We start from the raw sequence: 23,896 nt of genomic DNA, 5'->3' as shown, positions 1-23,896 counted from the left end.
TTCAACGATCTCGGAGGTTGTGCGGATATGGATACGTTTCAAATCTCGGGGAAACGGGATAAAATGTCACCTCCAGTGTTTAACTGCGGTAAGAGGTAAAAAACGGCGTCGCACAGCCGCAACCCAGTACAGCTAGTCTTACTGTGTTTTTCTCGAATTGGCCATCGGTCCCGCGGGGGGGAACCTAGATCGGCAAACAAGGCTCAGAAGAGACCCATTTAGTGATCATATGAAAATTTTTGTTTTTTCTGTTTCCTTATTTTATTATTTTCCTTTGTGATGCGAGGATTCAAGCTAGATATGCAAGCTTGTCAAGCTTCATCTCCACATTGTGGCTCTGCGATGGGGCTTACGGCTGACAAGAGACACGGTGGAACCCGTGGACGTTTCAGTGGGCTCAGTTAACTTCGGATTCGGCCCGCGTCAGAGATTTCCCTGTTCAGGTTCAGACTGCGAAGTCGTCGGAGTGAAGGGGATGATGGTTTTGCCTGTTTATAGACTCTTTCTATTTCTAGTACTAAGTTGATACCGTGGCAACGTGTCATGTTGCGACATCTCCGCGACATAAAGGGTAATCTCGCGAGGTAAGGACGGAGTTAATGCAAGATCCCTTTCCGGACACCGTGCTCCGTATTCTGTATGTATATCATGCAGCTCTGCAGCAATAATGGGTTCCACTTCTGTAGCACTATCCCAACATTACCTAGCAAAGTCACATCGTTGATGCTTCGATTGGCTTTAGAAGGATCTGGCCCTCGGAGTACGCTGTCTGGACTCAGCTAAAAGAAACCTCTGATTGATGGAGTTTCACTAGCAAACTGGCTGCATGTGGCGGCACTAACATGTGTAAGCTATCCATCATAAGATAGCTTGGGCGTTGTGGCGTGCCAAGGAGCAATCACAAACAAGCAAAACGCGCCATATGGATATTAGCTTGAGATTGGCTTCGGAGGCCTAAACTTTGCTCTACCAATGTTACATGCAAAGTGTGTTAGTGAAGTGGCCTTTTAGCTTCGAAGCCAAGAGGTTGTAGTCTATTTTGTGTACGGAGTACTGCGATGTTGAGTTAGCCTGTGCGTCTGGTCTCAATTATGAGTCAAACATGCCACATATAAAGTACTTTGTATGTACGTCTATGCGAAGCAATATAAGAGAAACATCTCAGGAACTGCTATTTTTTCAATCGTAATCTTCGGTTGACTAACAGGAAGCGGTGTGCCAGACAAAAATGTCTGCATTATTATTTGTAGTATTCTGCCACTGTTCCCGAGGTCTTCGCACTGAAATATCAGAAAATATCGACTTTACTTCATCGCCAATCATCCAGACCGCTTGATCTGATAATTCGCCCACTCTACCCTATCACAGTCGGCGTTATTATACTTTTTTTTCCATAACAAAAGCTCTATAGAAAGAGCAATGGGCTCAAAACGCGTACATGTCTTTGTGATTGACCGCCACGATCAATAATGAGCATTCTTCAAACCTTCGTCGCCAATTGTAGATTTTTTTGGACATATACTGTATATGCACAGCAAAGATCAATAATTGCTCTTGGTGGCCAAATGGCGACCAATAACCAGATCAAGTCAAGCTTTAATTTGCCGAACACTGCATGATATGTATACTCCGTACAATATTGTAGCTCTGAATTTTTTGTTTTTTCAAAACTCAGCCCTGGACGATTGTGAAAGATGTCCACGTAGCGTCATGTATCGTCATGAGAACCTACAGGACGATCACTTTATTAGATCCATTCAATTTGCTTTTGGATACACGCGAATAGCAGGAATTACTTCCCCCACATTGTGCTCATCTGATCTTCTAATAGTGACCCCGCATAACCGGACGAACCAGAGCGACAGAATCCTTCCAATCGACGTCAAGGACGGCAAATAGGCCCAGACTATTGCATTCTGCATTCGGCGGGCTGACCGAGTTACAAGAATTGGACAAATCAGAATCCATAGTTCCTGATGTTCCCATGCAAAATGTGTACTCCGTACCAAAATCCGCATACCCTCGGATGATCTAATTTCCTCCACGCGATATATTTTCCAATCCGTTGTCTTTTTCGGTTCGGCGGAGCGGAACTTGAATATTCGGCTTTGAAATACGAACCGGGGTCCACTACACAACTCAATGCCCTCGGCGCCAAGTCGGACAACCCCCAAAGCCACGTTTTGATGAGAAAGAAGGGTAAGAAATCAAGAATTTGGATGGCTGCGAGAATGCGGGGGAACCCAACACTTTGGTAAGTACATCATTGCATGACACTAAACTAAAATGAATAAGGACTGCATTTGAGCCCAAAAATAGAGGATTGCATGATGGTAGATCGGATTAGAACACGGATTATTCCTCAAAAAGAAGATGATATTGCCAGGACAACTGCTAGTAGTCCAAGTAACGGTCAATCGTCTTCCGCCTTGAATGCTTGCCTCTTTCTCTTATACACATCCCTCGAACCCATTTTTTTGATACAGTTGATCCAACTGATCAAAGACACTAACACCACTTTATGAACTATTAACGCAGTGAAATCACAAATCTCACCCCCAACAGAATCCTCCCAACACAATCCCAGAGTGCCCCGACACAGTCTGCATGCAAGATTACAAGTTATACAACCATTCAACCCATTCAAATGATTAAACCTCTTTACCCCAACTCTAGGCGGTGCCTCCCGCCTGCGCGTGCGGGGTTGCAAAAGTACTATCAAGTCAGAACGAAGCACTTATCTCTGAAGAGCGATCACCTTCCTATATCGGCCTAGAAACGTCAAGGAGCACAGGCGACGCAGCCTGTCAGAACTGGAATGACAGCAGCGGTTTATCTGACCATGCTCTAAACTCTCCAAAGAGATGCGACTGTTACGCTGGCCCTGGCTTTTCCTGCCGCGTCCCTCTTAGTCATGCCACAAATAATCAAATCGCTAGCCAACCACGAAGATTGGGGAAGGGTTGTCCGCCTGTTTTTTTGTTCCTGGGTATCAAGCCAGGCGGCATATACCGCACATCTCATATCTCCGCACGTTGTGACTGGTATCTAGGATGGAGAAGCTTCTTCAAGAAGGTTGGTGCGCAGTCTCATCATCTGTTGCCGACCTTGATAGCTTCCTTTTTGGGACTGAGAGTCTTGTTATCTCCCTCAGCCGAGATGGGAGAGAGGGGTTGGAGAGGAGGTGCTTTGTGCTCAAAATTCTTATTAACTAGAGGGAGCAAACCAGATGTGTTGTAGTTGAATGAATGCTTTGATCCTCACATTCTCTTCTTGCACCAGCCCAGGCCTACCTTTGCTCTAACATTGAATTTTTACAAGGTTGTTTCTACGTTCTCGGTTTGGTATAGAGCCCTAAACAAACGATCCAATCTAAAAACTCAATCGACAATCAACTTTAACAATGGGGCAACATACCCCGTCTGTCAGAGAAAACCTCGACATAGAAACCAAAAATGGCATGATAGCGACCGGGAAGGCAGATGCCGCGCTCGAGTTCCTTCGCACAGAAAATGAAGACATCGCAGTCCTAACAGAGGTAGATGAGAAGGCGCTCGTGCGAAAGATCGATTGGATGATCATGCCGTTGATGTGGGCGGCGTATAATCTTCAATATCTCGACAAAGTGCTCAGTAGGTATAGCTCAATCAGCAAGAAATGAGTCTGATGATTGATCGTTCTGTTTACAGTCAACTATGCATCCGTCATGGGCTTGCTCAGCGACACAAATATGCACACTAATCAATTCTCCAACCTCACGCTTGCATTCTACGTGACCTATTTGTTCTTCGAACTTCCGACTGGATTTCTCATGCAACGCCTGCCCACTGCGAAGTACTTGGGATTCAATGGTACGTTATCCACCGATTGTATGATGTCTGTGATACTGACCCATTAGTTACAATATGGGGACTTATGACGACCTTGAACTGCACTGCAAAGAACTTTCCAGGCCTGATGGTTCTTCGCGTGTTGCTTGGATGTTTTGAAAGTGCGATTGCACCCGCGTAAGTGTGCTGTTGAAGTATTTTGACTTAAACGTCTTCTGATATCATGGTAGATTGATCCTCATCACGTCGATGTGGTACAAGAGAGACGGTACGTCAACCGTCATATACTAACCGTGCTATACTAATATACTGACTCCTGACAGAACAACCCCAAAGGATGGGTATCTGGTATCTAGGCACAGGAACAGCCTCGATAATGGGCGCCCTAGTAGCCTATGGTCTCCTGTTTTACACATCAGACCAATTCAAGCCCTGGCAGATAATGTTCCTCATCTTCGGCTTGATAACCATCGCCGTCGGCATCAGCATTTTCTTTTTCCTCCCCGACAACCCCATGACTTCACGTCTAACGCACGCAGAGAAAGTCCTCGCAATCGAACGCCTCCGCGAGAACCAAACCGGAATTGAAAATAAGCATTTCAAGCGCAGCCAGTTCACGGAAGTCTTCCGCGACCCGCAGACGTATCTCATTGCCATCATCGTCACAGCCATGGACGTCCCCAATGCAGCCATGAGCAGCTTTACCTCGCTTATCATCCAAAACTTCGGATTCACGACCAAAGAGACCGAATTGCTGAATATCCCCAATGGCGCTGTAAGCATAGTCAGTATCCTTGCTGCATCGTACTTCGCAGGCCGATACAACCAGCGCTGTCTATGTATTGCGATGTCGCTAGCGTGCGGTTTGTTGGGCGGGTGTCTGCTTGCTTTTTCGCCCAAGGAAATGAAAGGCGCTCAGCTTGCAGGGAACTATTTGACGCAGGTCACTGGCTCTGCGCTGCCGATTATGTACTCGCTTGCTGGAGCCAATGTTGCCGGTCATACGAAAAAGGTCTCGATGAATGCTATCTTGCTTATGTCTTTCTGTTTGGGCAATATCCTTGGCCCACTTACGTTTCGCACTGAGGATGAACCGGATTATATTCCTGCCAAGATTGCCATTGTCGTTACTATCTCGGTGGCGATTGTGTTTACACTTGCGTTAAGGACTTATTATATTTTGGAAAACCGGAGGAGGGATAAGAATCGTGAAGGGGAGGTTCATCAAGAGAATTCCGAGTTCTTGGATATGACAGATCGGGAAAATCGCGAGTTCAGGGTGAGTTGCGTGGATACAAAATACTGTCTATGGTCGTGGCTGACTTTTGTTTTCTAGTACAAAATTTGAACTTCCCCTTCCATGTCTTCTTAGGAAGCCTTTTGGGATTCCTTCTTACGTCGTTCTTTCCAAATTGTATGCGGTTCGTGGTTTCCCTATCTGGGAAGTTGATGCTCGGGTCTGCTTTAGGAGGGCACGAGGTCGTTAAGTGCGAGTATTCACGTATATATGTCAATATATGTATGTTCTATGTGCTCATGGCTACATATGTAGCCTAATTCTAATTCTATTTACATTATTCAGTTTAACAAGTCATCGCTATGCAATCGTAACACACCAAACATCACCCCATCTCAAGCAGTAGCCTCAACAGTCTTCTGGAACTCAGCACTGAATTCGTAGTCGACGTATCCCTTGGGATCCTTAGGGACATAGAAAGTGTCACGGTTGTAGGGCACCCAAGGAATGTTCTCCTTGACACGGAAGGGCAAGTCCGGGTTTGTAATGAACGGACGTCCAATACCAATGATGATATCATAATCGGCATATTTCACATCCACCGCATGACGAGACGAGTCAGCCTTATAACCACCAGCAATGATCACAGGCGAAGCCTTGCCATACGCCTCCAGGAAGAAATCCAGCTGATCAGTGGACTCCACATCGGCATTACCCGCAATGCGCGACTCAACCACATGCGCGTACGCGATCTTCAAAGCTGCAATCTGCGACGCAAGGTACTCAAACTGCGGTTTAGGGTCACTCATCCGCATGCCCTGGAAAGTGCTCCAAGGGCTGAAGCGAATGCCGGTGCGATCGGCACCAATAGCGTCAACAACAGCACGAGTGACCTCGACAGCGAACTTGCCGCGACGCTCCACACTGCCGCCCCACCCGTCAGTGCGCGTGTTGCAGGTATCCTGATTGAACTGATCAATCAGATACCCATTGGCAGCGTGGATCTCGACGCCGTCGAAGCCCGCCGCAATGGCGTTCCGCGCGGCCTGCGCATAGTCGCCGATCCACTCATGGATCTCGGACTCGCTCAGGGCTCGCGGTGTAGGCGCATCGGCGGCTGCGGGCGTGGCACTGCTGGAGATGAGCTCGTAGTCACCCTCGGCCTTGAGGACGTCTGGGTTGGCTACTCGTCCGAGAGCCCACAGCTGCACGTAGATGTGGCTGCCCTTGGCGTGCACTGCGTCGGTAACTTCCTTCCAGGCGGCGATCTGGGCGTCGTTGTAGATGCCTGGGACGTTGGGGTAGCCACCTGCGCGAGCAGAGATGAATGTTGCCTCAGTTATCAGCAGGGTGCCGGGGACTGAGGCACGCTGGGCATAGTAGTCCTTCACGAAGGGAAGGGGGATGTGGTTGTCATCGGCGCGGAAGCGAGTCATGGGGGCCATGGCAATGCGGTTGGAGAGTTCCACGCGGCCGACGCGGAGAGGAGTGAAGAGTTTTGTCATTGTGGTTGAATTGTATGGTTGGTTTATATAGTATAAAGGGTGTAAGGGTATATAGGGTTAGGAATGGCAATTGGGCTCAGTGCAGGTCCAGATAAATTGATGTTTCTCCTGCAGGGTAGCGGTGTAAGCACTTTATATATCTATGATTGGGGTTCTAGCAGGCATTTCATGGCATATACGATTTATATCCACCATGATTAACAAGCAGCAGTGGAGTCGGGTTCAAGTCCCTGCCGAGTTCTCAGCCGAAAGTGGCAAGTCTCCGAAAACCACAGCAATTGAAGGCTTCTGATTGGCTGGTAGATGTACTCGGGATAATTAATAATAATGTGGGTCATCACGCTATTCGGAATTATGAATAATCTTGTTGGAATGTTAGGGAATCGAAATGAAATTATACACATTTCTTTCATGTTCGCTAGGAAGCAACTTGTCAAATCTACCAAGGTACCTATTGTGTGTAGATCAGCACTCCAGGGCTTGAACGGGTATAAACATCGACAAACGCCATCCATTGACCTAGCCACGGACTATAATCATTGCAAGAACTGCTCCTGGTATCAAAACGAATTGTAGAACGCCGAGAAGACAAAAATGAGTACTATCGCTCCAGGCGACTTGCAGTAGATTCAAGCTGTGCATTGAATGCACGGATTTGGTTCAAGAGACCGCCTTGTGCCTCGGGGGCACGGGCGCTCACACCGGCTACCGTCCGGAGCATGAATTCGAGATCGGCAGGAGAGGGATCCACAGTCGAAGCAGGACGTTGCTTGTTGCGGTCAAGAGCGAGTTCTAGACTGTGAAGGGAATTGTTGATGATGGTTCGTGACTAAGGTCATTGTTAGTTTGTTCTCGCCTGCTGCAAAGAAATAACTCACAGTTTTGGCCTTCTCCTCTTCAGTATGTTTGCTGCGCACTGCGTCCATTTGCAAAGCCACGCTTTCTCGTTCTCGACGAACCCGGTATAAATGACTTCGGAGATCCATCATGTCACGTTTGGTCTTTTTCAATTGAACGCCGAGAACAAAGTTGCTGTCAAGAATCCCACTTAGATCCATGAGGCGACTTTCAAGCTCGGAGCCAAATGTCTCGACAGCTTTCCGTTTCCGTGTCCATTCGGCCCGCCGCGTAGCATTTGCTTCATTCGCGATTCCATCCTTGAGTGTGTTGAGGGTTTTCTCCAGAGTTTCACGACAGATCTGGCTCAACACGTCGGCGGGATTAACACCACCGCGGCTGGGCATCTTAGTTCGTTGGTTTGTGGTAAGTTCATCTGCGGAGTCTTGGTCATCTCCAAGCCCCTCAGCCGTAGACACCGTGCCATTAAGAGAAGTGACATTGGCGAGACGATAGACGGTAACTGCAACGGTTTCTCCGCGAGGCTCTCGAGTCTTGCGACGGGGTTCAGCGTGTCTCGATTCAGCTTCCACGTGGAGCTCTGGCTCTGGCTCTGTATTGCGCTTGGGTTTCCCAGGCCTACCACGTTGAAGTTTAGGCGCTGCGGACTCCATTTCAGGTCCAGGCAGCTCTTCGACCGCAGGCTCGGGTTCTGGTTCTGGCTCCACTGCGTGTCTAGCCTTCTTTCCGGACCTTTCACGCCGAGACTTGGATACCGCCTCTGCTTCTTCGGTTTGAAGCTCTTCGGGCTCCACAGCACGTTTAGACTTGTTCGCAGGTCTGCCTCGTTGAAGTTTGTGTGCCTCGGGTTCAACATCAGCTTCAACCACAGGCGCTGATTCAACCGGAGGTTGGACCTTCTTCCCAGGCCTACCGCGCTGTGGCTTGGGCACTGTGGGCTCTATTACAGGATCCTGTTGATCATCGGGGTTTGCTGATATCGGCTTGCGGCCCCGACGGGGCCCCGAAGAGGCTTCGGTGGCGACTGAGACGGGTTGAGGTGGTGTATTCTCAGACTCGGTTGCCCCAATAGCCTTCTTATTATGTGCAGGTCTACCACGGGACCGCTTGAGTTTTGAGGCGACCCCCGCCTGGAGAGACGCTGGTTCTTCTTGTGTTATGGTGACGGATTCCTGCATGATGTCTTCCCCAGGCAGTTCTGGAGATTGACTTGCAATGGCTTTGCGCCCGGGGCGCCCTCGGGGCTTTTTCATCTTCGTAGAGGGATCTTGAGACCCTCGGTTCTCTTTCTCCATTGACTCATTTCGCAGCTCAGGAACCTCCTCAATATTTTCAACATCCGCGTCAAGAGTTGGCGCGTGGTTTGTTTCGAGGGCCTCCGCGGGGCTTGCACGCTGTACGCCTCTTGCGATTGATTTTTCTATTTGTTGAGTCATTGGGACAACAGCCCTCTTGCTTCGTTGGACCTCTTGCTCACGACTAGGCCATGCCTGGGATTTGTGTCGGTTCTCGCTTGTTTGCTCTGCGTTTTCAGGTTGTATAGCGGCTACTTGGAGCTGAGGCTCTGGAGCTTTGGGCGATGTCCGTGATTCTTCGATCGATGTTGGATCCGCATGGCTAGGTACCGAAGAACTGGCCTGAGCTGAGTGTCCTTCGGCTGCAGAAATTGCTGGTGCTATTTCTTGTTCCACGCCATTGGAGGCCTTGTCTCGCCGGGTCTGATAATCGGTAGAAGGCTCCGGTATTGGTGATATGAGAGGTTCTGAAGGTCCATTACTGCGCTTTTCTTGTTGTTCTAGTGTAGTCATATAAGGAATTTCTTGGGTGTAGCTTGGTTGCGCCTTTGTGTGACTTGCGCTGTCATTAACAAGCTGCGGATCTCCATTCTCTGCCCGCACGCCACCTTGACGAATATGGGTATCTTCTGTGTTATTGTTGGAGCCTTTGTTAAAATTAGCTCATGTTATTCGTAAAGAGTATCGGCTTGGGCCTCAACGTACTAAGCTTTCTCCTTTTGTTGCTTTGCGTTTGTTCGCCTCTGTCTGGAGGTATGTCATATGTCGAGGGCCGTTCTGGGAGCTTATTACGCGCACTTCCATGTGTGCGCTCAGCTCTCGAGTCTTGCAATATTGGTTGCGATGGCTTCAACGGCGGTGTTGTCGCCGGCGCGGTCTGTGTTTGCGGCGGATTCTGAGGTTCAGGGACAGTAGCAAGCGGCGCGGGCGCTGATGGTTGGGCTAATGGGCTACCAAATGAGAAGCCAAAATCCACTTCCTTGGCCTTGCGCGTCCTATTCTCAGTCAGTATCTGTGTTATGGTTTCGCGGGGTAAAGGCAAGGCGCGTACCCAGCTCCGCGCTGTCGCATTTGCTGCCGCTCCTCTCGCGCTGCCAATGATTAGCGATCAATCCATCCAGGCAAAGTAGATTAATTACATACTGACTTCCATTATGGAGGAACGGCGTCGAAAAAGACGCGTCGTGTTGTTGGTTGAAGAGCAAAGACACCAGTTGTGGTCGGAGCCAAGGCGATCAGGGCCGATCCATTTTTGACCCGATTTCTCCGCGCTCTCAACGTCTTTGGTACTTTTTCACTTGAACATCACACAAATTTACCCACTCAGTATTTCAAATGGGTTGGTTCTGGGGTGATAGCAAGAATGATCCTGTCAAGAAGCTCGATCCAGGGCTTCGCGACTATCTCGAACAGGAAAAACCCGACAAATATGTACCCGGTCCCGATGTGAAGCCACCACCATCGACGCCTGTGCAATCTCCCGACACTTCTGATCCCTCGAAACCTCAAGTTCCCGCAGCTTCGCTTTATCAGGATGGGCGTTATGCTCATCTATGGAAAACATATAAGCCACCAGCGGAGGATGATGAAGGAGCCGGAATCCGCGGGGCGTCGCGAGTGATTGAACAACACAAGGCGAAAGGCGACACAGTACAACGGGCAGCAATGGAGAATTGTGCACTGGAGCATGAGGCCTTGACCTATTGTTTCCAGACAGGTAATTGGCGCAAGCAAATAGAGGCCCGATTGACCTTGTGCTCAAAGGAGAATGGCACCTTCTCCCGATGCTTCATGACCCAGACAGTAAGTTGGCAGATGGCATCTAAGGCATTATCGATCATCGTTAACACGGACTTTCCGGACAGAAATTCCTTCAAGCTCTCGGCTACGCAGCTGGCGTCGACCAAGACGCTGAAAAAGAGGAGCGCATTCAGATGCATGCCGACAAGCTATACCACCAGATGCTAGACTATGAAAAGCGAATTGAAGATGCCAAGGCAGCCGGGCTCGAACCACCACCTCTTACATCGCTGTTCAATCCCGAGAAGGAGTCGCAAGTCCAACAAAACCGAGAGATTGAGATTCCGGGAGGAGAAGCAATCCCGACAGGATTTAAGCCATCAAAACCGCTCCATAAGCTCACACCACACGAGCGGGAGTTGGAAATCCGGGCACACTACGCAAATTTGGAACAGCAAAGACTATATATGGAGGAGGCTGCGCCCTTCATGAAGTCTCAGGACGATGCTCGACAGAAGCGACAAGAAAAGGCCGTTAGCTGGTTTGGAGAGACTCTCGGCAAATGGATGTCCTAGATATGTAATTCTATTGTATTATTCTCATTTATTTTTTCCAAAAAAGAATGGCGCTAAACATTTTCGAACGGTATGACTATGATGACCTGGGCATGGTAGAGAGAAGTCCGTACGTTTCAGCTGACACCACTTCTTATCCTAATACCTAGGACATTGTAAAACAAATGTTCTAGAATAGGACTTAAGATGAAAAAACATTAATAAATATTCAGTACCTCCAGATATAAGGCAGAATATACTTGCTATGTAATCCTTGCAAATTAAGAGGGCGGCATATCTAATCGTTCCGGTCGCGTTCTCCCGCGCAAACAACTCGAAGCATCATCGCAGAATCACGACTCTTAACCTTCCGACCCCTACTCTCATTCCCTCGCTTGTCGCATCATTTTCCCCTACTCTTCTTGGAAGACATCAACTATTTCTCATCTGCTCAGCATTATTGAGATACCCTTCCGTGTCAACTAAACCTTCAAGCTAAACACCCCCGAGGTACTTGAGTGATCATTGGATTCGGAAATTCCCTCTTAAAAGTTCGCCTTTTACTTACAATCTGTGGTGATCAACTACTTGTTGAGCTCCGGCGCTCGCCATGAAGGCCTCCCCGTTGCTCATTTCGTGGCACAATGACAACGCCCCTATCTACTCGGTTCATTTCGACCCCAATGGCAAAGGCAGGCTAGCCACTGCCGGAAAGTAGGTCTCGTTTATTCTCCCTTGTCGTGGGATATTCACTAATTTGCTCCTCTTCTAGTGACAACAACGTCCGAGTATGATTAAGCCCTTGTCCTTGTCCGAACACCGTGATCTGACATGTCATACAGCTCTGGAAAGTCGAGTCCATGGGAGAAGAAAGGAGGGTCTCTTATCTGAGTACTCTCATCAAGCATACACAAGCTGTCAATGTGGTCCGGTTCAGTCCGAAGGGTATGTGTTTCCACAAGCCAGCACCGAATCACAGTTCTGACAGATGTAGGTGAAATGTTGGCGTCTGCTGGAGATGATGGAAACGTCCTGCTTTGGGTACCATCGGAGCTGCAAACACAAGCCGGGCTCGGGGAAGATCATTCAGATGACAAAGAGACATGGCGAGTCAAGCATATGTGTCGTTCATCTGGCGCCGAGATCTATGATCTGGCCTGGTCCCCTGATGGTGTTTTTATAATTACTGGCAGCATGGACAATATTGCTCGGATTTACAATGCCCAAACCGGTTCGTTACCCGTGATATAGATTGCACCCGGCGTGGTTTATTGACACTGAACCCCTATAGGACAAATGGTACGACAAATCGCAGAGCATTCTCACTACGTTCAAGGTGTAGCATGGGATCCGCTCAATGAGTTTGTCGCGACTCAGTCTTCCGACAGATCAGTCCACATCTATACCTTGAAGACCAAGGATGGGCAGTTCACCTTGACACCACACGGGAAGGTTCTCAAGATGGATCTACCAGCCAAACGAATCTCAAGTAGTCCTGCGCCCCCAGACGTCAGTATACGTTCCCAACAGGGCGCCTCAAATACTTTTGCGATTGTCTCGCCTGCTCCTTCGGCCCCGGGGACTCCAATGGCTTCCAATTTGCCCATGGACCCTCCTCCCGTTTCACACAGTCGGCGTTCGTCTTTTGGCTCATCCCCTTCCATCCGACGATCTGCATCCCCTGCTCCATCCTTGCCATTGCCGGCCGTCAAGCCATTGGAAGTCTCATCACCGAGTCTCCTCGGTGGTCTCGGGGTAAAGAATGCCAACATCTATGCCAATGAGACATTCACATCTTTCTTCCGGAGACTTACATTTGCTCCCGATGGGAGCCTGTTGTTCACGCCAGCTGGTCAATTCAAGACGACCCATGTCTCAGCCACGGATTCTGCAAAAACGACAGACGATGTCATCAACACAGTCTACGTCTACACACGAGCCGGTTTCAACAAACCTCCAATTTCTCATCTTCCGGGACATAAGAAGCCTTCCGTGGCCGTGAAGTGCTCACCGGTATTCTATACGTTAAAACAAAACACCCAGCCTGCGAAAAATATCACACTTGATACATCATCTGGCGAAGAGATGTTCCCCTCTCTTCCAGAACCCGTTGTATCGGCGACTCCATCGTTCACCAGCCAGCCTCAAATGGATCCTCCATCTTCAACGTCCGTCGAGATATCCAACCCGCAGGGAACTCCCAAGGCTACCGAGAATGACACCAGCGATACAAGCCAAAGCCCGCCATCCGTCTTTGCCCTTCCATATCGCATTGTATACGCGGTTGCTACACAAGATGCTGTCTTGATATATGATACGCAACAACAAACTCCCCTGTGTATTGTAAGCAACCTGCATTTTGCTACATTCACAGACCTGACCTGGTAAATCTTTTTCCAACCGACCCTTGTTTCCCTATACTAATGAACCACAGGTCCACCGATGGGCTGACATTAATCATGAGTTCCTCTGATGGATTCTGCTCTACTCTATCATTTGCTCCTGGAGAGTTGGGACAGCTGTATACAGGATCCACTTCCGTAAGCCAAAATACTGCCAACCCAAGCACCCCTGCTGCGAATGCCACACCGATGTCGACACCGATGCATGTGCCGTCCCCAATCAAGACAAATAATTCATCCACACATAGCACGGGCCCTGTTCCGCCAGCCAGTCCTGCACGTTCCAACTCTGCTTGCTCAGTGGCAACACAGTCCTCGCAGCAAACCCCTGCTGGTGTCATTAACAACCCTACACCCACTCTCGGAACTGTTCCATTAGTAACGGCAGCACACTCTTCACAACCATCGACGCTTCCCCTTCCACTTACAACTCCGCCACAAACTCCAAATTCCAGCGGTCCACAAAGCACAACGACCAGTGGCAGTGTTTTGGGGAAGCGTGGCGAGTTTGAAAATGAAGAGAACAAGGATGCGGACCAAACGACGGCTCAACGGCCAAAGAAGCGCCGCATTGCTCCTACTCTCGTTTCGACTGGCGCTGATGCACCACCTTCTCAGGACAGCAACCCCTGAACAAACATAGATGTCCCTATTTTTAGGCTCATTTTTGACTTCCGTCAAAGGAAACGAATAAGAATTTCCACCTTCCACCTTTTTATGATTCATGCTTATTCCTAATCATTTCTCGTGTTATATCCTCGTCTTTGTGATATGTGCTCGTGCCGATTTTGTTCTTTTAGCTATCGTCGTGTCTGACTCGCCCATCCGAGGTTCAATCTATTCAATTGGAAATTCTCATTCTTGATCGTTCATGTGACCTGGATTTTTGTTTCATGTATGCATTGCGGCTTTGACATCCTGCTACTTTCTGCGTTCCAATCTTATTTGTTTTGAATCTGAATTCTTCGTTCTCGGCACATTGACATTCGTTGTCTGCTTGTGCTATCCCCGGCTGTTTTGATAATGTTTCTACTACCTTGAAGCTGTTATCCTAGAGGATGTCGATTTTCTTCGGGCGTTCGCCGAACTACGAGTGATGTATTTTTTTCCCTTCCCCACCAGTCGCTATCTCTGGTGCTTATCTGGGCTTATCCCAGTAGATCTTTGTAAAATCCAAATAAGGCCTGAGAACAAAGAATCATTCTTGAAATAGATCTCGTCTAGAAACTCTGGCAATACCCTAAAGTATGAGTAGTTTCTATCGGTCTTGTTTCAAGTTGCATTTGATGAAGTCTCTGCCCAATCCACTTTCCATCGTGCATGCATAGCGGCTTACTATCCTCCAATACTTTTATAGCGAAATGCCTGTTATACAAGCTATTTCCAGGCCTCTCAGATACGATATAAGATCCCTCATCGTTTTGCGCATTGAAACCTACTTGTTCATGATATATGGACCAATGAACACGAGTTGAACAATTATTGCTTGAGCTAACCATACTGCAGTGTGCGAAATGAATGGTGGTCAATACCGCGGTGACAATAATAGCAATAAGAGTCGTTCACGCAGACGAATCGGCAGATGATTCAGCGCATGTTGTAGATTCTCCTTCATCCTCCGTCAAACTTGACAGTGAGTTCAAGACATCCAAGAGAGAAAGATCAACCGGCAAGGTAGATTTTGCCTCTGTGGCATGCGTGCCAGTTGCCAAAGTTATGTATGACCTTGAGTCTTTTCCTAAATTCCGTCCTAAACCCAGATGGAGTTGGAGTCGACCTCAATTCATTTGCCCACTGGAACAGTGCCTCGTCATTGTGGGAACTGCCCGCCGCGAATATAAATTCGGGGTATTGGGTGGCCGAAAGATGCTCCAAAGCAAAGCGGGCAGCCACTCCCTTTCCTTGAGAAGAGAATGGTAACTCCACGCTAATCAACGTTGTATCGCGGAAAATATGGAAGTCAGCACTACCGCGTGCACCATTGATCTGATCTACAAGCTCAGAGACTTGGTGAGCTGTAACTTCGCTGTCCATCGCGCCATCGTGACAAAAGACTAAGGACGATGGAGTTTCCATAATTCGACTACCTTCAGTCCGCTTTTGAAAATACTTCATCATCCTTCGGATTCCGGGGCGCCAGTTATCTGCACTTGTGGCCACGAATTGCACACAATCCTCGGTTTTGCTGAGCTGGATAAGACAACCGTTCTCGAGAAGAAATCCGACATCAGAGGGCAATTTAGGTAGTGTCTCTTTGAGCTGCTTTGTTCCTTGATCGCTAGTTATATATAAGACATTTTTGGGATTGCGGAGGAGTAATTCGATTGTTTTGAGAGCTCTCTTTGACAGCGAAGAATTGTCTGTAGGGAACCCTTGGCCAAAGGTGGCCACATCTTCTAAGAAAAAAATTCGTGAGCGGGCGACAAGGTACGACGATTTCAAATCTGTAAGTGAAAGCGAAGAGCTGTCATTGATCTTCCGAAGTTGTTGAATACGGCGGATTTCCACGAGGTCACGTTCCAGCCTTCGATACCATTTTACGGCAGTGTAAGGGCATTTGAGACTTCGCAGTCTCTTCCATTCGGTCTCTTTCTCTTCTAGTGACATTCCAAGTGCGGCATTGATTGAAATGGCACATTGGTTGTAGTTCCATGGGTTCACAAGAAGCTGATGCTCTTTGAAGCTTAAACCACTGCGCTCATGAAACACAGAGGCACTGCCCACGAATTCACTTAGGATCAAGGACCCGTATAGGTGAGAGCCAAACCGCCCATCTTGACAATGGATAAAATCATGGCTGGTCAAGTTCATTCCCTCGCATAGGTTGGTGGCCATGAAAACATCTGCCACACTTAGCAATGCCACAAATTGGAAATGACTGATGTCTTGTTTAAGCAGTACCAATGGCTGATGAGTAACAGTTGAATATGTCGAGTTGATTCTCATCGCAATTTTCAAGACCTCTGCCTCTAACTCTGGACTGTCGGATGTAGAAGAGATCACTTGAATAAGAACCACCTATTTGATAACACGAGTCAGTAAGTGCGCAATCCCAACATAAATATGAATTGCAATCCATGTACGCCAAAAGAAGGGCTCATAATATGCGCTTTAACTTACATCATCTCTCCGTGCAGGGAAGATCTTCAGAAAAATCTCATATGCCAAAAACTTTTGCTTGATTTCTCCCTGTACATCCAGTCGATCCCTTGCAACAATCAAGCGCTTCTTTCCGCCATATCTAAGCTTGATACTGTGCATCCAGCCTTCAACTTCGATTGACTGACGTAATTCTTCTAGTGATGACGGGTCAACTCCCATTGGGGAACATACGACACCAACAAACCGATTGTTGAATTTCACTTCGTTGGCTGAGACTTCCAGCCTTCTCAGTCGGCTGCAGGGCTGAAGAAAATGGTTACGATACTCATCCGTCTGAAAACCAATCAAATCCGCACCCAGTAGTCCTTCCAACAGTTGTTCTCGTGAGGCCAAGCAACGGAAGATTTCCGAAGAAGGAAATGGAGTATGCAAGAAAAACCCAATCTCAGCCTGGGGTAATTTCTCTCTCAAAAGGCCTGGATGAACAAGAAGGTGGTAATCATGAACCCAGATCGTATCGCCTAGTTTCCAATGCTCAATGATTGTATCAGCAAATGTCTGGTTGAGCTTCAGGTATTGAACCCAGGAGTAATCATCATATTTTGAGTGTCGAGGCCTCTCTTGCATTTGGTAATGAAGAGCTGGCCAAAGGACCGCACGACAGAAATGAGTGTAATGGCCCTCAAACTCGGTGTCACTCACGAAGACAATCAAAGACTCATAATGTTCCCGCAGTTCGTCGACGATGTCTCCCCGAATCCCCTCTGTCACTGAATCGGTGGGCATACCCAGAGTTCCTACCCACATTTTATTTCTTAGTTGTCCAAGCTTCTCGGCTGCATGGATAGCATTTTGCAGACCTCCATGGCCTTGCTCGGCAGCCGTGACTCTCCAGTCAGTGGTGGAAAGCAAAGCACGCGGGCTACTTGGGTTCACAAGATCTTGTGAACCGTCTAGAGATGCATTCTTCCATGAACTCTTTTGTGAGTCTGGGCCGTTCAAAAGATGGTATGGGAGTGTTGGTCGCTTTAGATGGTGGTTGATTGAACATTCGGCTGCGACCCCAAGGAATATCTCGAGGCTCACTGGGGCCGTGCAATCTTCCAACATATCCCATCGGTATCTCATCTGTTATTCGTGATGCATATCCTGTAAAGACCGTTTCGTCCTTGATGGTGGCTCCGGGTATCGGTGAGAGAGAGCCAAGCTGGGATTTGTAGTTTGAATCTGACAGTCGCCCAACAAAAAACTCGGGACCGTCGACAGTCGCGTAACTAGACGGTGGTACATAATCTTCGGATTGATGGATATTGAAGTCGATAGTGTATGGGAGGAATCTAGTCCACTATGTCAGACTTGGTGAATGCTTCAGACAAGGAAGGAGCTCACAGAGATGCGATGAAGACCGTGCCGAAATCTTCCGGTGGTAGAAGGATGTCCATGGCTAATTACTGAATGTCAAGAGCCTTTTACTCATAATGTGTATCAACTAAGTAAGAATGGCTAAGGGTAGAAGTTAAAGGTGAGAGGTTGGGGGAAGCTTAGTTCATAGTTGCTGTCATATAAAACAGCATGCACTTTCTTTTGCTCTTCAATTTGTATCAGCGTCTGGTTTTCTGGCATATCTGTGATGGATATAGTATGCCCTTATTTAGATTCACAACAAGCAAAATTATTCATGAGGCATGTAGGCATAGAAGTTGTTAACGCCCATTTCTTGCGAATATGTATTTTCGAACAAATTTGCAATTTCAATGCAGCTGCCCCGGAATCGGGCACATTATTCTGCTTTGTAACTCATTTAAGCATGCATCAATCTATATTAATATCAAACACCCTAGACCACATGGAAGAATTGACCAAATGTTGCGCCAAGGCGAGCACTCGAGTATTGGTGTTAAGATAAGCTCCAAGGACCAATGGACTAGTCATAGTCGACCTCATTGCCTGCCCAGGTATATCCCGACTAGAAAGCCTAGCAACACCGTAGGTTATTTATCACATTATTGTCATTCGTCTATACACTTTGAACACGTCTTCCTTTAAGCCTTTGTATATTCTTGATAAGTTCCTTCAAACACACTTTGGATCATAGATATATAGTGAATTACTGTCCTCTAATATTGCTATAGCGTACTTACCTATGATATTAATTGTTTTCAGACTTTTTAGACATTGTACAGCCTTTTGCGTACCTACCAGCCTATGTAGGATGGTCAGATTCCCCAAACTTTGTTCGTCAAGTTTGTCAGTCGCAAACCCAGCTTTTCAAGACCACCCACCTAAACCTCCATGCGACAATTGCAATGAACCATTCAAGCAAAAAATAGGGATGCACCCAATCAGTAGCTTATCGTACCAAAGCAATAGAATAGAGATATAAGAATCAGTGCGTCAGAGATCCGAAAATGAAAATAACGCTAGTCGGTGTTCAACATTTTGGCGCAAGAGCCGCGTACACTCGGACCAGCGATTATATCGTTTGAAGACGTCGCTCCGACAAGCCGATCCCAAACAGGCAATTTGACGGCATAAGCCGTCTTATCAAATTCGTCAAGTGACAGGATGCGGAAGAATTTTCAAGCGTCAAGAGCTTGCGACAGCGCAAGAGCTAGAGTGGATCAGTGCGTGACGACCCGGTCCACACTAGCCAACGCTATGGTCCCATCCATCTGCTGGAGTCAGTGCAGCCTGTTGGATATAGCACAAAAAAGAACGCATGTAGAGTAACGTCGATCCATGGCAACGCAAGGCCACGCTCTGAACCCAGCAGCGCGACGAACCATCTCCGCAGAAGTGCGTGTCTTTCCTTGGCTCGGGACGGCACGCGCACCGCGTTGCTTCAAAGACATCGCCACTCTCGTTGCACCGCAAGGATTCACATAGCTTAGGACGTGCATTGAACGTTGACGCGTGGAAAGCAGATGCGTGGACCGTTGACATTGAGCGTCAATGGTGCATCGGGTACGGAGTATAGGCTTGGCACTATAAAAACAAGTAAAGCCAAGCTCATTGCATACGTCAAAAGTCTCACAGGATAAGCAGTGTCTTATCCGTACTCCGTACGGAGTAGTTTAATTCGATTCAAGCAATAAACTCCAAGGAGATGACGAGAGTCTTGGCGCTTGGCGGGGGGTTGAATGCTCGGCACGATGAGCCTGAATTGTTGATTTCTGCACTCCTTTTCCCCCTCGCGGTAATTGGCGTGCCAATTCCATGGCTATTATTCGCCTTGCGTTTGAAATGCATTTTGCGTAATAGCGGTTCTTTACCGTCGGGTCAGATGAGCTTGGAAAAGTGAGTAAAAATAAATAAAAACAAAACAAAACAAAACAAAACAAAAATAATATTAGACAGCCCCAAACAGACCTGTGACGGTCAATTGACCCACGTAATACAGTGATCGATTTGCGAATTCGGTTCAATATTGTAACTTGGATCTCCGAGTATAGGGAAGATTACGGGGTATGTATAATGTTCCGATTCTGGTAGCTAAAACTACCTGACTATACGGATCTTTCAACTATATATGTACTTCTATGGTAACCAGTATCCATGTAGGCTGAGGCTGTTCGGTCGCACAGCCACTTTCGCATAGCCCTGAAATATTACTAGGCTCAAACGCGGCTCGGAGTATGAAACAACGGCGGCTGATCGGTTTCCCCGGATAGAAGAGGTACATAAACACCCGAGTGCTTGAGTTAGATTCTTATAACGTATTATTGTACGGAGTAGAATCAGGGCTGAGATTCAAAGTTCTATTGGGTTGTTTCGTGCATTGGAGTCATTATCATTGGGATAAGTTGTACCGTCAACGTAACCCTAATTGATCGTTGCACCCGAACATTGCGACGAATCATTACAAACCTGTCGGACAGAACTCTCGAAGTTGGAGTGTGTACGGGGTACTAAGTATAGTCCTGATTCATATACAAGACAGATTATTGGGTCAATAATATACGTGGCCTGGAGATGGGTTGTAGATCGATTCAGAGCCATCCATGGATGGACCACTGGGCCTATCATTTCTGCCTGACATTAAAAGCAGAAAGATTTCTTGACCCTGAGACTGGACCCTCGAAGAATTTTCAGGGTCTTTGGGTCGGATGATTCAAACGAATTCTGATTGGTAACAGAAGGGAAGAGTTGTGGTTCTAGAATATAACCATATAATCATTTTCTTCGATATATAATCATTTTCAAGATCAACTCCGATATACACTAAGATTGTAACACTGAACGTCGAAGTATGAATATCAAATGAAGATAGAATTTCCCCTTCAGGTTGCATAAACATACCTGTATGCTGGAGTGTGACGAAAGATGCCAAGGCCCTCCCTTCATAGAATCGACCCAAATAGGATGTAAGCTCCGCCTCAAAAGGCTTAGGGCGGTGGAGGCACTAGGCCGATCGTGCAAAATGCCAAGACGGCTGCTTGCGCGTCTCCAGCCTTTGATTGATGTTAGATGCGAGTTTTCGTATCATGGCCACGCAACCCTATGCTCCTTAATTATTATACCTTTTTTTTTCCCTTTTTTTTCCCTCTTGCTCCAATTTTTTTTTACAACTTGTCATTTGATATACGGCGGGTTAAACCGATGAGCAAGGCACGAGCTTTGATCCTCTTTTATTTCAAGATATCGATCTTCACCTTGTCATATTGACGACAATTTGGGCTTCAGGCCTGTTAAAGATGGGCCACGTAAGGCACTGAGTATTCATACCGAAAGGGTTGATTGTGTATCTGGCTACATATATGAATATATGTATATAGGTCTATTTTTGTGAAAAAGAATACCAGTAACATTCAGATCAAATAAATTCCGATAAAACAAAAAAAAGGGAAAAACGAAGGCTTGTATAGAAGGGAAAAAAAGCCTAAAAGTGCTGCCAAGCGGTGGAAAATCAATCTGGAATAGAACGTTACGTGTTCACGGGAGGACGAAGCAAAATTACAGGAAAAAAGGGTCCTTTGGGTCCTTTTTCTTGGCTTTTTCCGTTTCGCACACGCGGCTTGGCCGCGGGGCCCGTGATTGGGGCGAGGCGCTGACGACGCTCGTAATACTGCCGTACGTTGTACGCTATTCTACTCTAACACTTGATCTCTCCAAGGGACCTCTAACCTACCTCTCTCTCTCTCTCTCTTTCGTGATTTTCGAGTGCTACGTCAACTGTAGCGTGGCAGTCCCTTCTTTACTGCTCTCGCCTCCAAATCCCTTTCTTACAAATTATTCCCGCCTTGGGTCAAATTGACCTCTTCCGCCCATTTCACCTCTCCTCGACCCCATCCTGGATCTCAACACCCGTCGACCTGTGAAGTCTGCCGTGACTTCCTTCAGCAACTATGGCGGACGGCAGACGGGCACAATCCGCAAAGGAATATGATGCTGCCTCTTTAACCCACGAGTTCGAGCAACTGATGCGCACCAAACGATTCAACCGACTCCAGGAACATGCTCGCTCCCGTACTCAGTCTCCATCACCATCACCACTGTCCAGTTCATCGATCCCGCCACCTCCCTCTCGTGCGCCACCACCTCCTCCTTCCTCCGGCATCACTGCCGCTCCATCCCCCAGCCCGTCTTCAAAGTCATCGACGACCTCATCAGCACTTCGCGGCCTACCCATCATGCCATCGCCTCCTCAGGATCCCAGTTCACTCAAGTTCTTTAATTTGCTGAAGGGACTATCCGTCACACCTACCAAGTACGAAAACCCGGGTTTATTGGATGAGGCATTGTGTGTCATTCCGCTCGATCGCCTGTATTCCGAAGCCGAAGAAGAGTCCCAGATCATGCAAGCCTCGGCTGCCAGCGTGTCAGGAAAGCCAGAATGGGGCTACCAAGATTGTGTGATCCGAGCATTGCTAAGGTATGTTAGAATTCCTTGTTGGTCTAGACTCTTTGCGCCCCTGCTCACATAATTCTCTAGGTGGTTCAAGGGATCTTTCTTCAAATTCGTCAACAATCCTCCCTGCTCTAAATGCCACATGCCCACGATCGCCCAAGGCATGACTCCTCCTAGTCCCGATGAAACCGCCCGCGGTGCCACCCGAGTTGAATTGTACCGTTGTTCCGATAACAGCTGTGCCGCCCACGAACGATTTCCACGGTACTCCGACGTGTGGCAATTGCTGCAATCCCGACGAGGCCGAGTCGGCGAATGGGCCAATTGTTTCAGTATGTTCTGCCGTGCGGTCGGAGCCCGAGTCCGTTGGGTGTGGAACTCCGAAGACTACGTTTGGACCGAAGTGTACTCAGAACATCAACGACGATGGGTTCACGTCGATGCTTGCGAGGGCGCCTGGGATCAGCCTCGTCTCTATACAGAGGGGTGGCAACGCAAAATTTCTTACTGCGTCGCTTTCTCCATCGATGGTGCGACTGATGTCACTCGCCGATACGTTCGCAACTTCTCCCGACACGGTAGCCCTCGCAATCGCGCCCCTGAAGAAGTGGTTCTTTGGTCTATTCACGAGATTCGCCGGAAGCGCCGTGAGAACATGTCGAAGACCGATCAGCGCCGCTTGATTAAAGAAGATGAGCGTGAAGAGAAGGAACTTCGTTGCTACATGGCCTCTGCTCTGGCAGCAGAGATCAATAACATGCTCCCACGCAGCCTCTCTGGTCGCCCTGAGGACCAGAAGCATCCCGGTGCGCGCCAGGAGGCTTCTACCGAGTGGCTTGCCGCACGAGGACACGGTCACTCTGGCCCTGATCGTTCGCCCGAAGGACGGTAAATCACCTTTCATTGTTTGGCACCATCTCTCTTTTGGCTCTTATGAAATCCCATCTGGCCACACCACACCCAAATGATCGCACGACCTGGACATCCTACAGCCCACCTAACAACACAGTTAAGGATTGGCTGGGTGCAGTCATGTTTAACCAACTCTTAGGCAACGTGGATTCAACCCGTTGACCAAAGTCGCTGCGGTCGCATCGGGAGAATCACCCGCGTTGCTGGTGCCCATCTAGGGCGCCAGCATCAAAACACAACCATGCTATGCTGACACCCGTATCAGAATACGCGACCGTAGATGGGCAGGCCTCTGGCTTGTCCATCCACAATGACTGGCGACGTTGACCACTTGTCGCCTCTTGATTGATCACAATCTCTTTCCTATCAAATCACCGACTCTACACGATACTTTATCTATTCTTACTTCCTCCCTTTGAGATATCATGGAGCCAGATCATCTGAGCATCCTCTCTTTTCACTTAATATGGATTTACAAATCAGGGGTATCACATCATGGCATTGACTTGAGCATGGTTTTTGGACGGCGCTCACGGTGACAAACGATTTTTATATCGTTTCCATTCTCTATGAAAATTTCATTCTAATATCTTTGGGAACTGCCCGACGCGGC

At 47.9% G+C, this 23,896-nt stretch overlaps 7 protein-coding genes across 7 annotated transcripts; 4 read left to right on the top strand and 3 right to left on the bottom strand.

Moving 5' to 3' along the window:
- Window positions 1–3,403: 3,403 nt before the first annotated feature.
- N7529_005701 (putative MFS transporter) lies at window positions 3,404–5,178 on the top strand (the record flags this gene model as incomplete). Its single annotated transcript, XM_057241228.1, has 6 exons — window positions 3,404–3,632; window positions 3,690–3,851; window positions 3,899–4,007; window positions 4,061–4,098; window positions 4,154–5,109; window positions 5,167–5,178. 6 exons carry the CDS (start codon window positions 3,404–3,406, stop codon window positions 5,176–5,178), a joined length of 1,506 nt encoding a protein of 501 aa, XP_057096587.1.
- A 284-nt stretch (window positions 5,179–5,462) lies between these two features.
- N7529_005700 (alkene reductase) lies at window positions 5,463–6,572 on the bottom strand (the record flags this gene model as incomplete). Its single annotated transcript, XM_057241227.1, has 1 exon — window positions 5,463–6,572. One exon carries the CDS (start codon window positions 6,570–6,572, stop codon window positions 5,463–5,465), a length of 1,110 nt encoding a protein of 369 aa, XP_057096586.1.
- Window positions 6,573–7,173: 601 nt separating this feature from the next.
- On the bottom strand, window positions 7,174–9,878 carry N7529_005699 (uncharacterized protein; the record flags this gene model as incomplete). Its single annotated transcript, XM_057241226.1, has 5 exons — window positions 7,174–7,401; window positions 7,451–9,372; window positions 9,431–9,720; window positions 9,777–9,816; window positions 9,869–9,878. 5 exons carry the CDS (start codon window positions 9,876–9,878, stop codon window positions 7,174–7,176), a joined length of 2,490 nt encoding a protein of 829 aa, XP_057096585.1.
- Window positions 9,879–10,060: 182 nt separating this feature from the next.
- N7529_005698 (uncharacterized protein) lies at window positions 10,061–11,040 on the top strand (the record flags this gene model as incomplete). Its single annotated transcript, XM_057241225.1, has 2 exons — window positions 10,061–10,528; window positions 10,591–11,040. 2 exons carry the CDS (start codon window positions 10,061–10,063, stop codon window positions 11,038–11,040), a joined length of 918 nt encoding a protein of 305 aa, XP_057096584.1.
- A 589-nt stretch (window positions 11,041–11,629) lies between these two features.
- Window positions 11,630–14,054, top strand: N7529_005697 (uncharacterized protein; the record flags this gene model as incomplete). Its single annotated transcript, XM_057241224.1, has 6 exons — window positions 11,630–11,733; window positions 11,792–11,807; window positions 11,862–11,964; window positions 12,014–12,250; window positions 12,311–13,403; window positions 13,454–14,054. The coding sequence occupies 6 exons, from the start codon at window positions 11,630–11,632 to the stop codon at window positions 14,052–14,054; spliced, it is 2,154 nt and encodes a 717-aa protein (XP_057096583.1).
- A 1,029-nt stretch (window positions 14,055–15,083) lies between these two features.
- N7529_005696 (trehalose-6-phosphate synthase) lies at window positions 15,084–17,965 on the bottom strand (the record flags this gene model as incomplete). The annotated part of the gene is made up of 4 exons (XM_057241223.1): window positions 15,084–16,439; window positions 16,542–17,512; window positions 17,610–17,860; window positions 17,913–17,965. 4 exons carry the CDS (start codon window positions 17,963–17,965, stop codon window positions 15,084–15,086), a joined length of 2,631 nt encoding a protein of 876 aa, XP_057096582.1.
- A 3,903-nt stretch (window positions 17,966–21,868) lies between these two features.
- png1 (peptide-N4-(N-acetyl-beta-glucosaminyl)asparagine amidase) lies at window positions 21,869–23,263 on the top strand (the record flags this gene model as incomplete). The annotated part of the gene is made up of 2 exons (XM_057241222.1): window positions 21,869–22,395; window positions 22,456–23,263. 2 exons carry the CDS (start codon window positions 21,869–21,871, stop codon window positions 23,261–23,263), a joined length of 1,335 nt encoding a protein of 444 aa, XP_057096581.1.
- Between the last annotated feature and the right edge of the window lie 633 nt (window positions 23,264–23,896).

This window comes from Penicillium soppii, assembly GCF_028829465.1.
Source record: "Penicillium soppii strain IBT 18220 chromosome Unknown utg000005l, whole genome shotgun sequence".
Classification (NCBI taxonomy): domain Eukaryota; kingdom Fungi; phylum Ascomycota; class Eurotiomycetes; order Eurotiales; family Aspergillaceae; genus Penicillium; species Penicillium soppii.
Note: the sequence above shows the minus strand (reverse complement) of the source record. Positions and strands in the feature narration are given on the sequence as shown.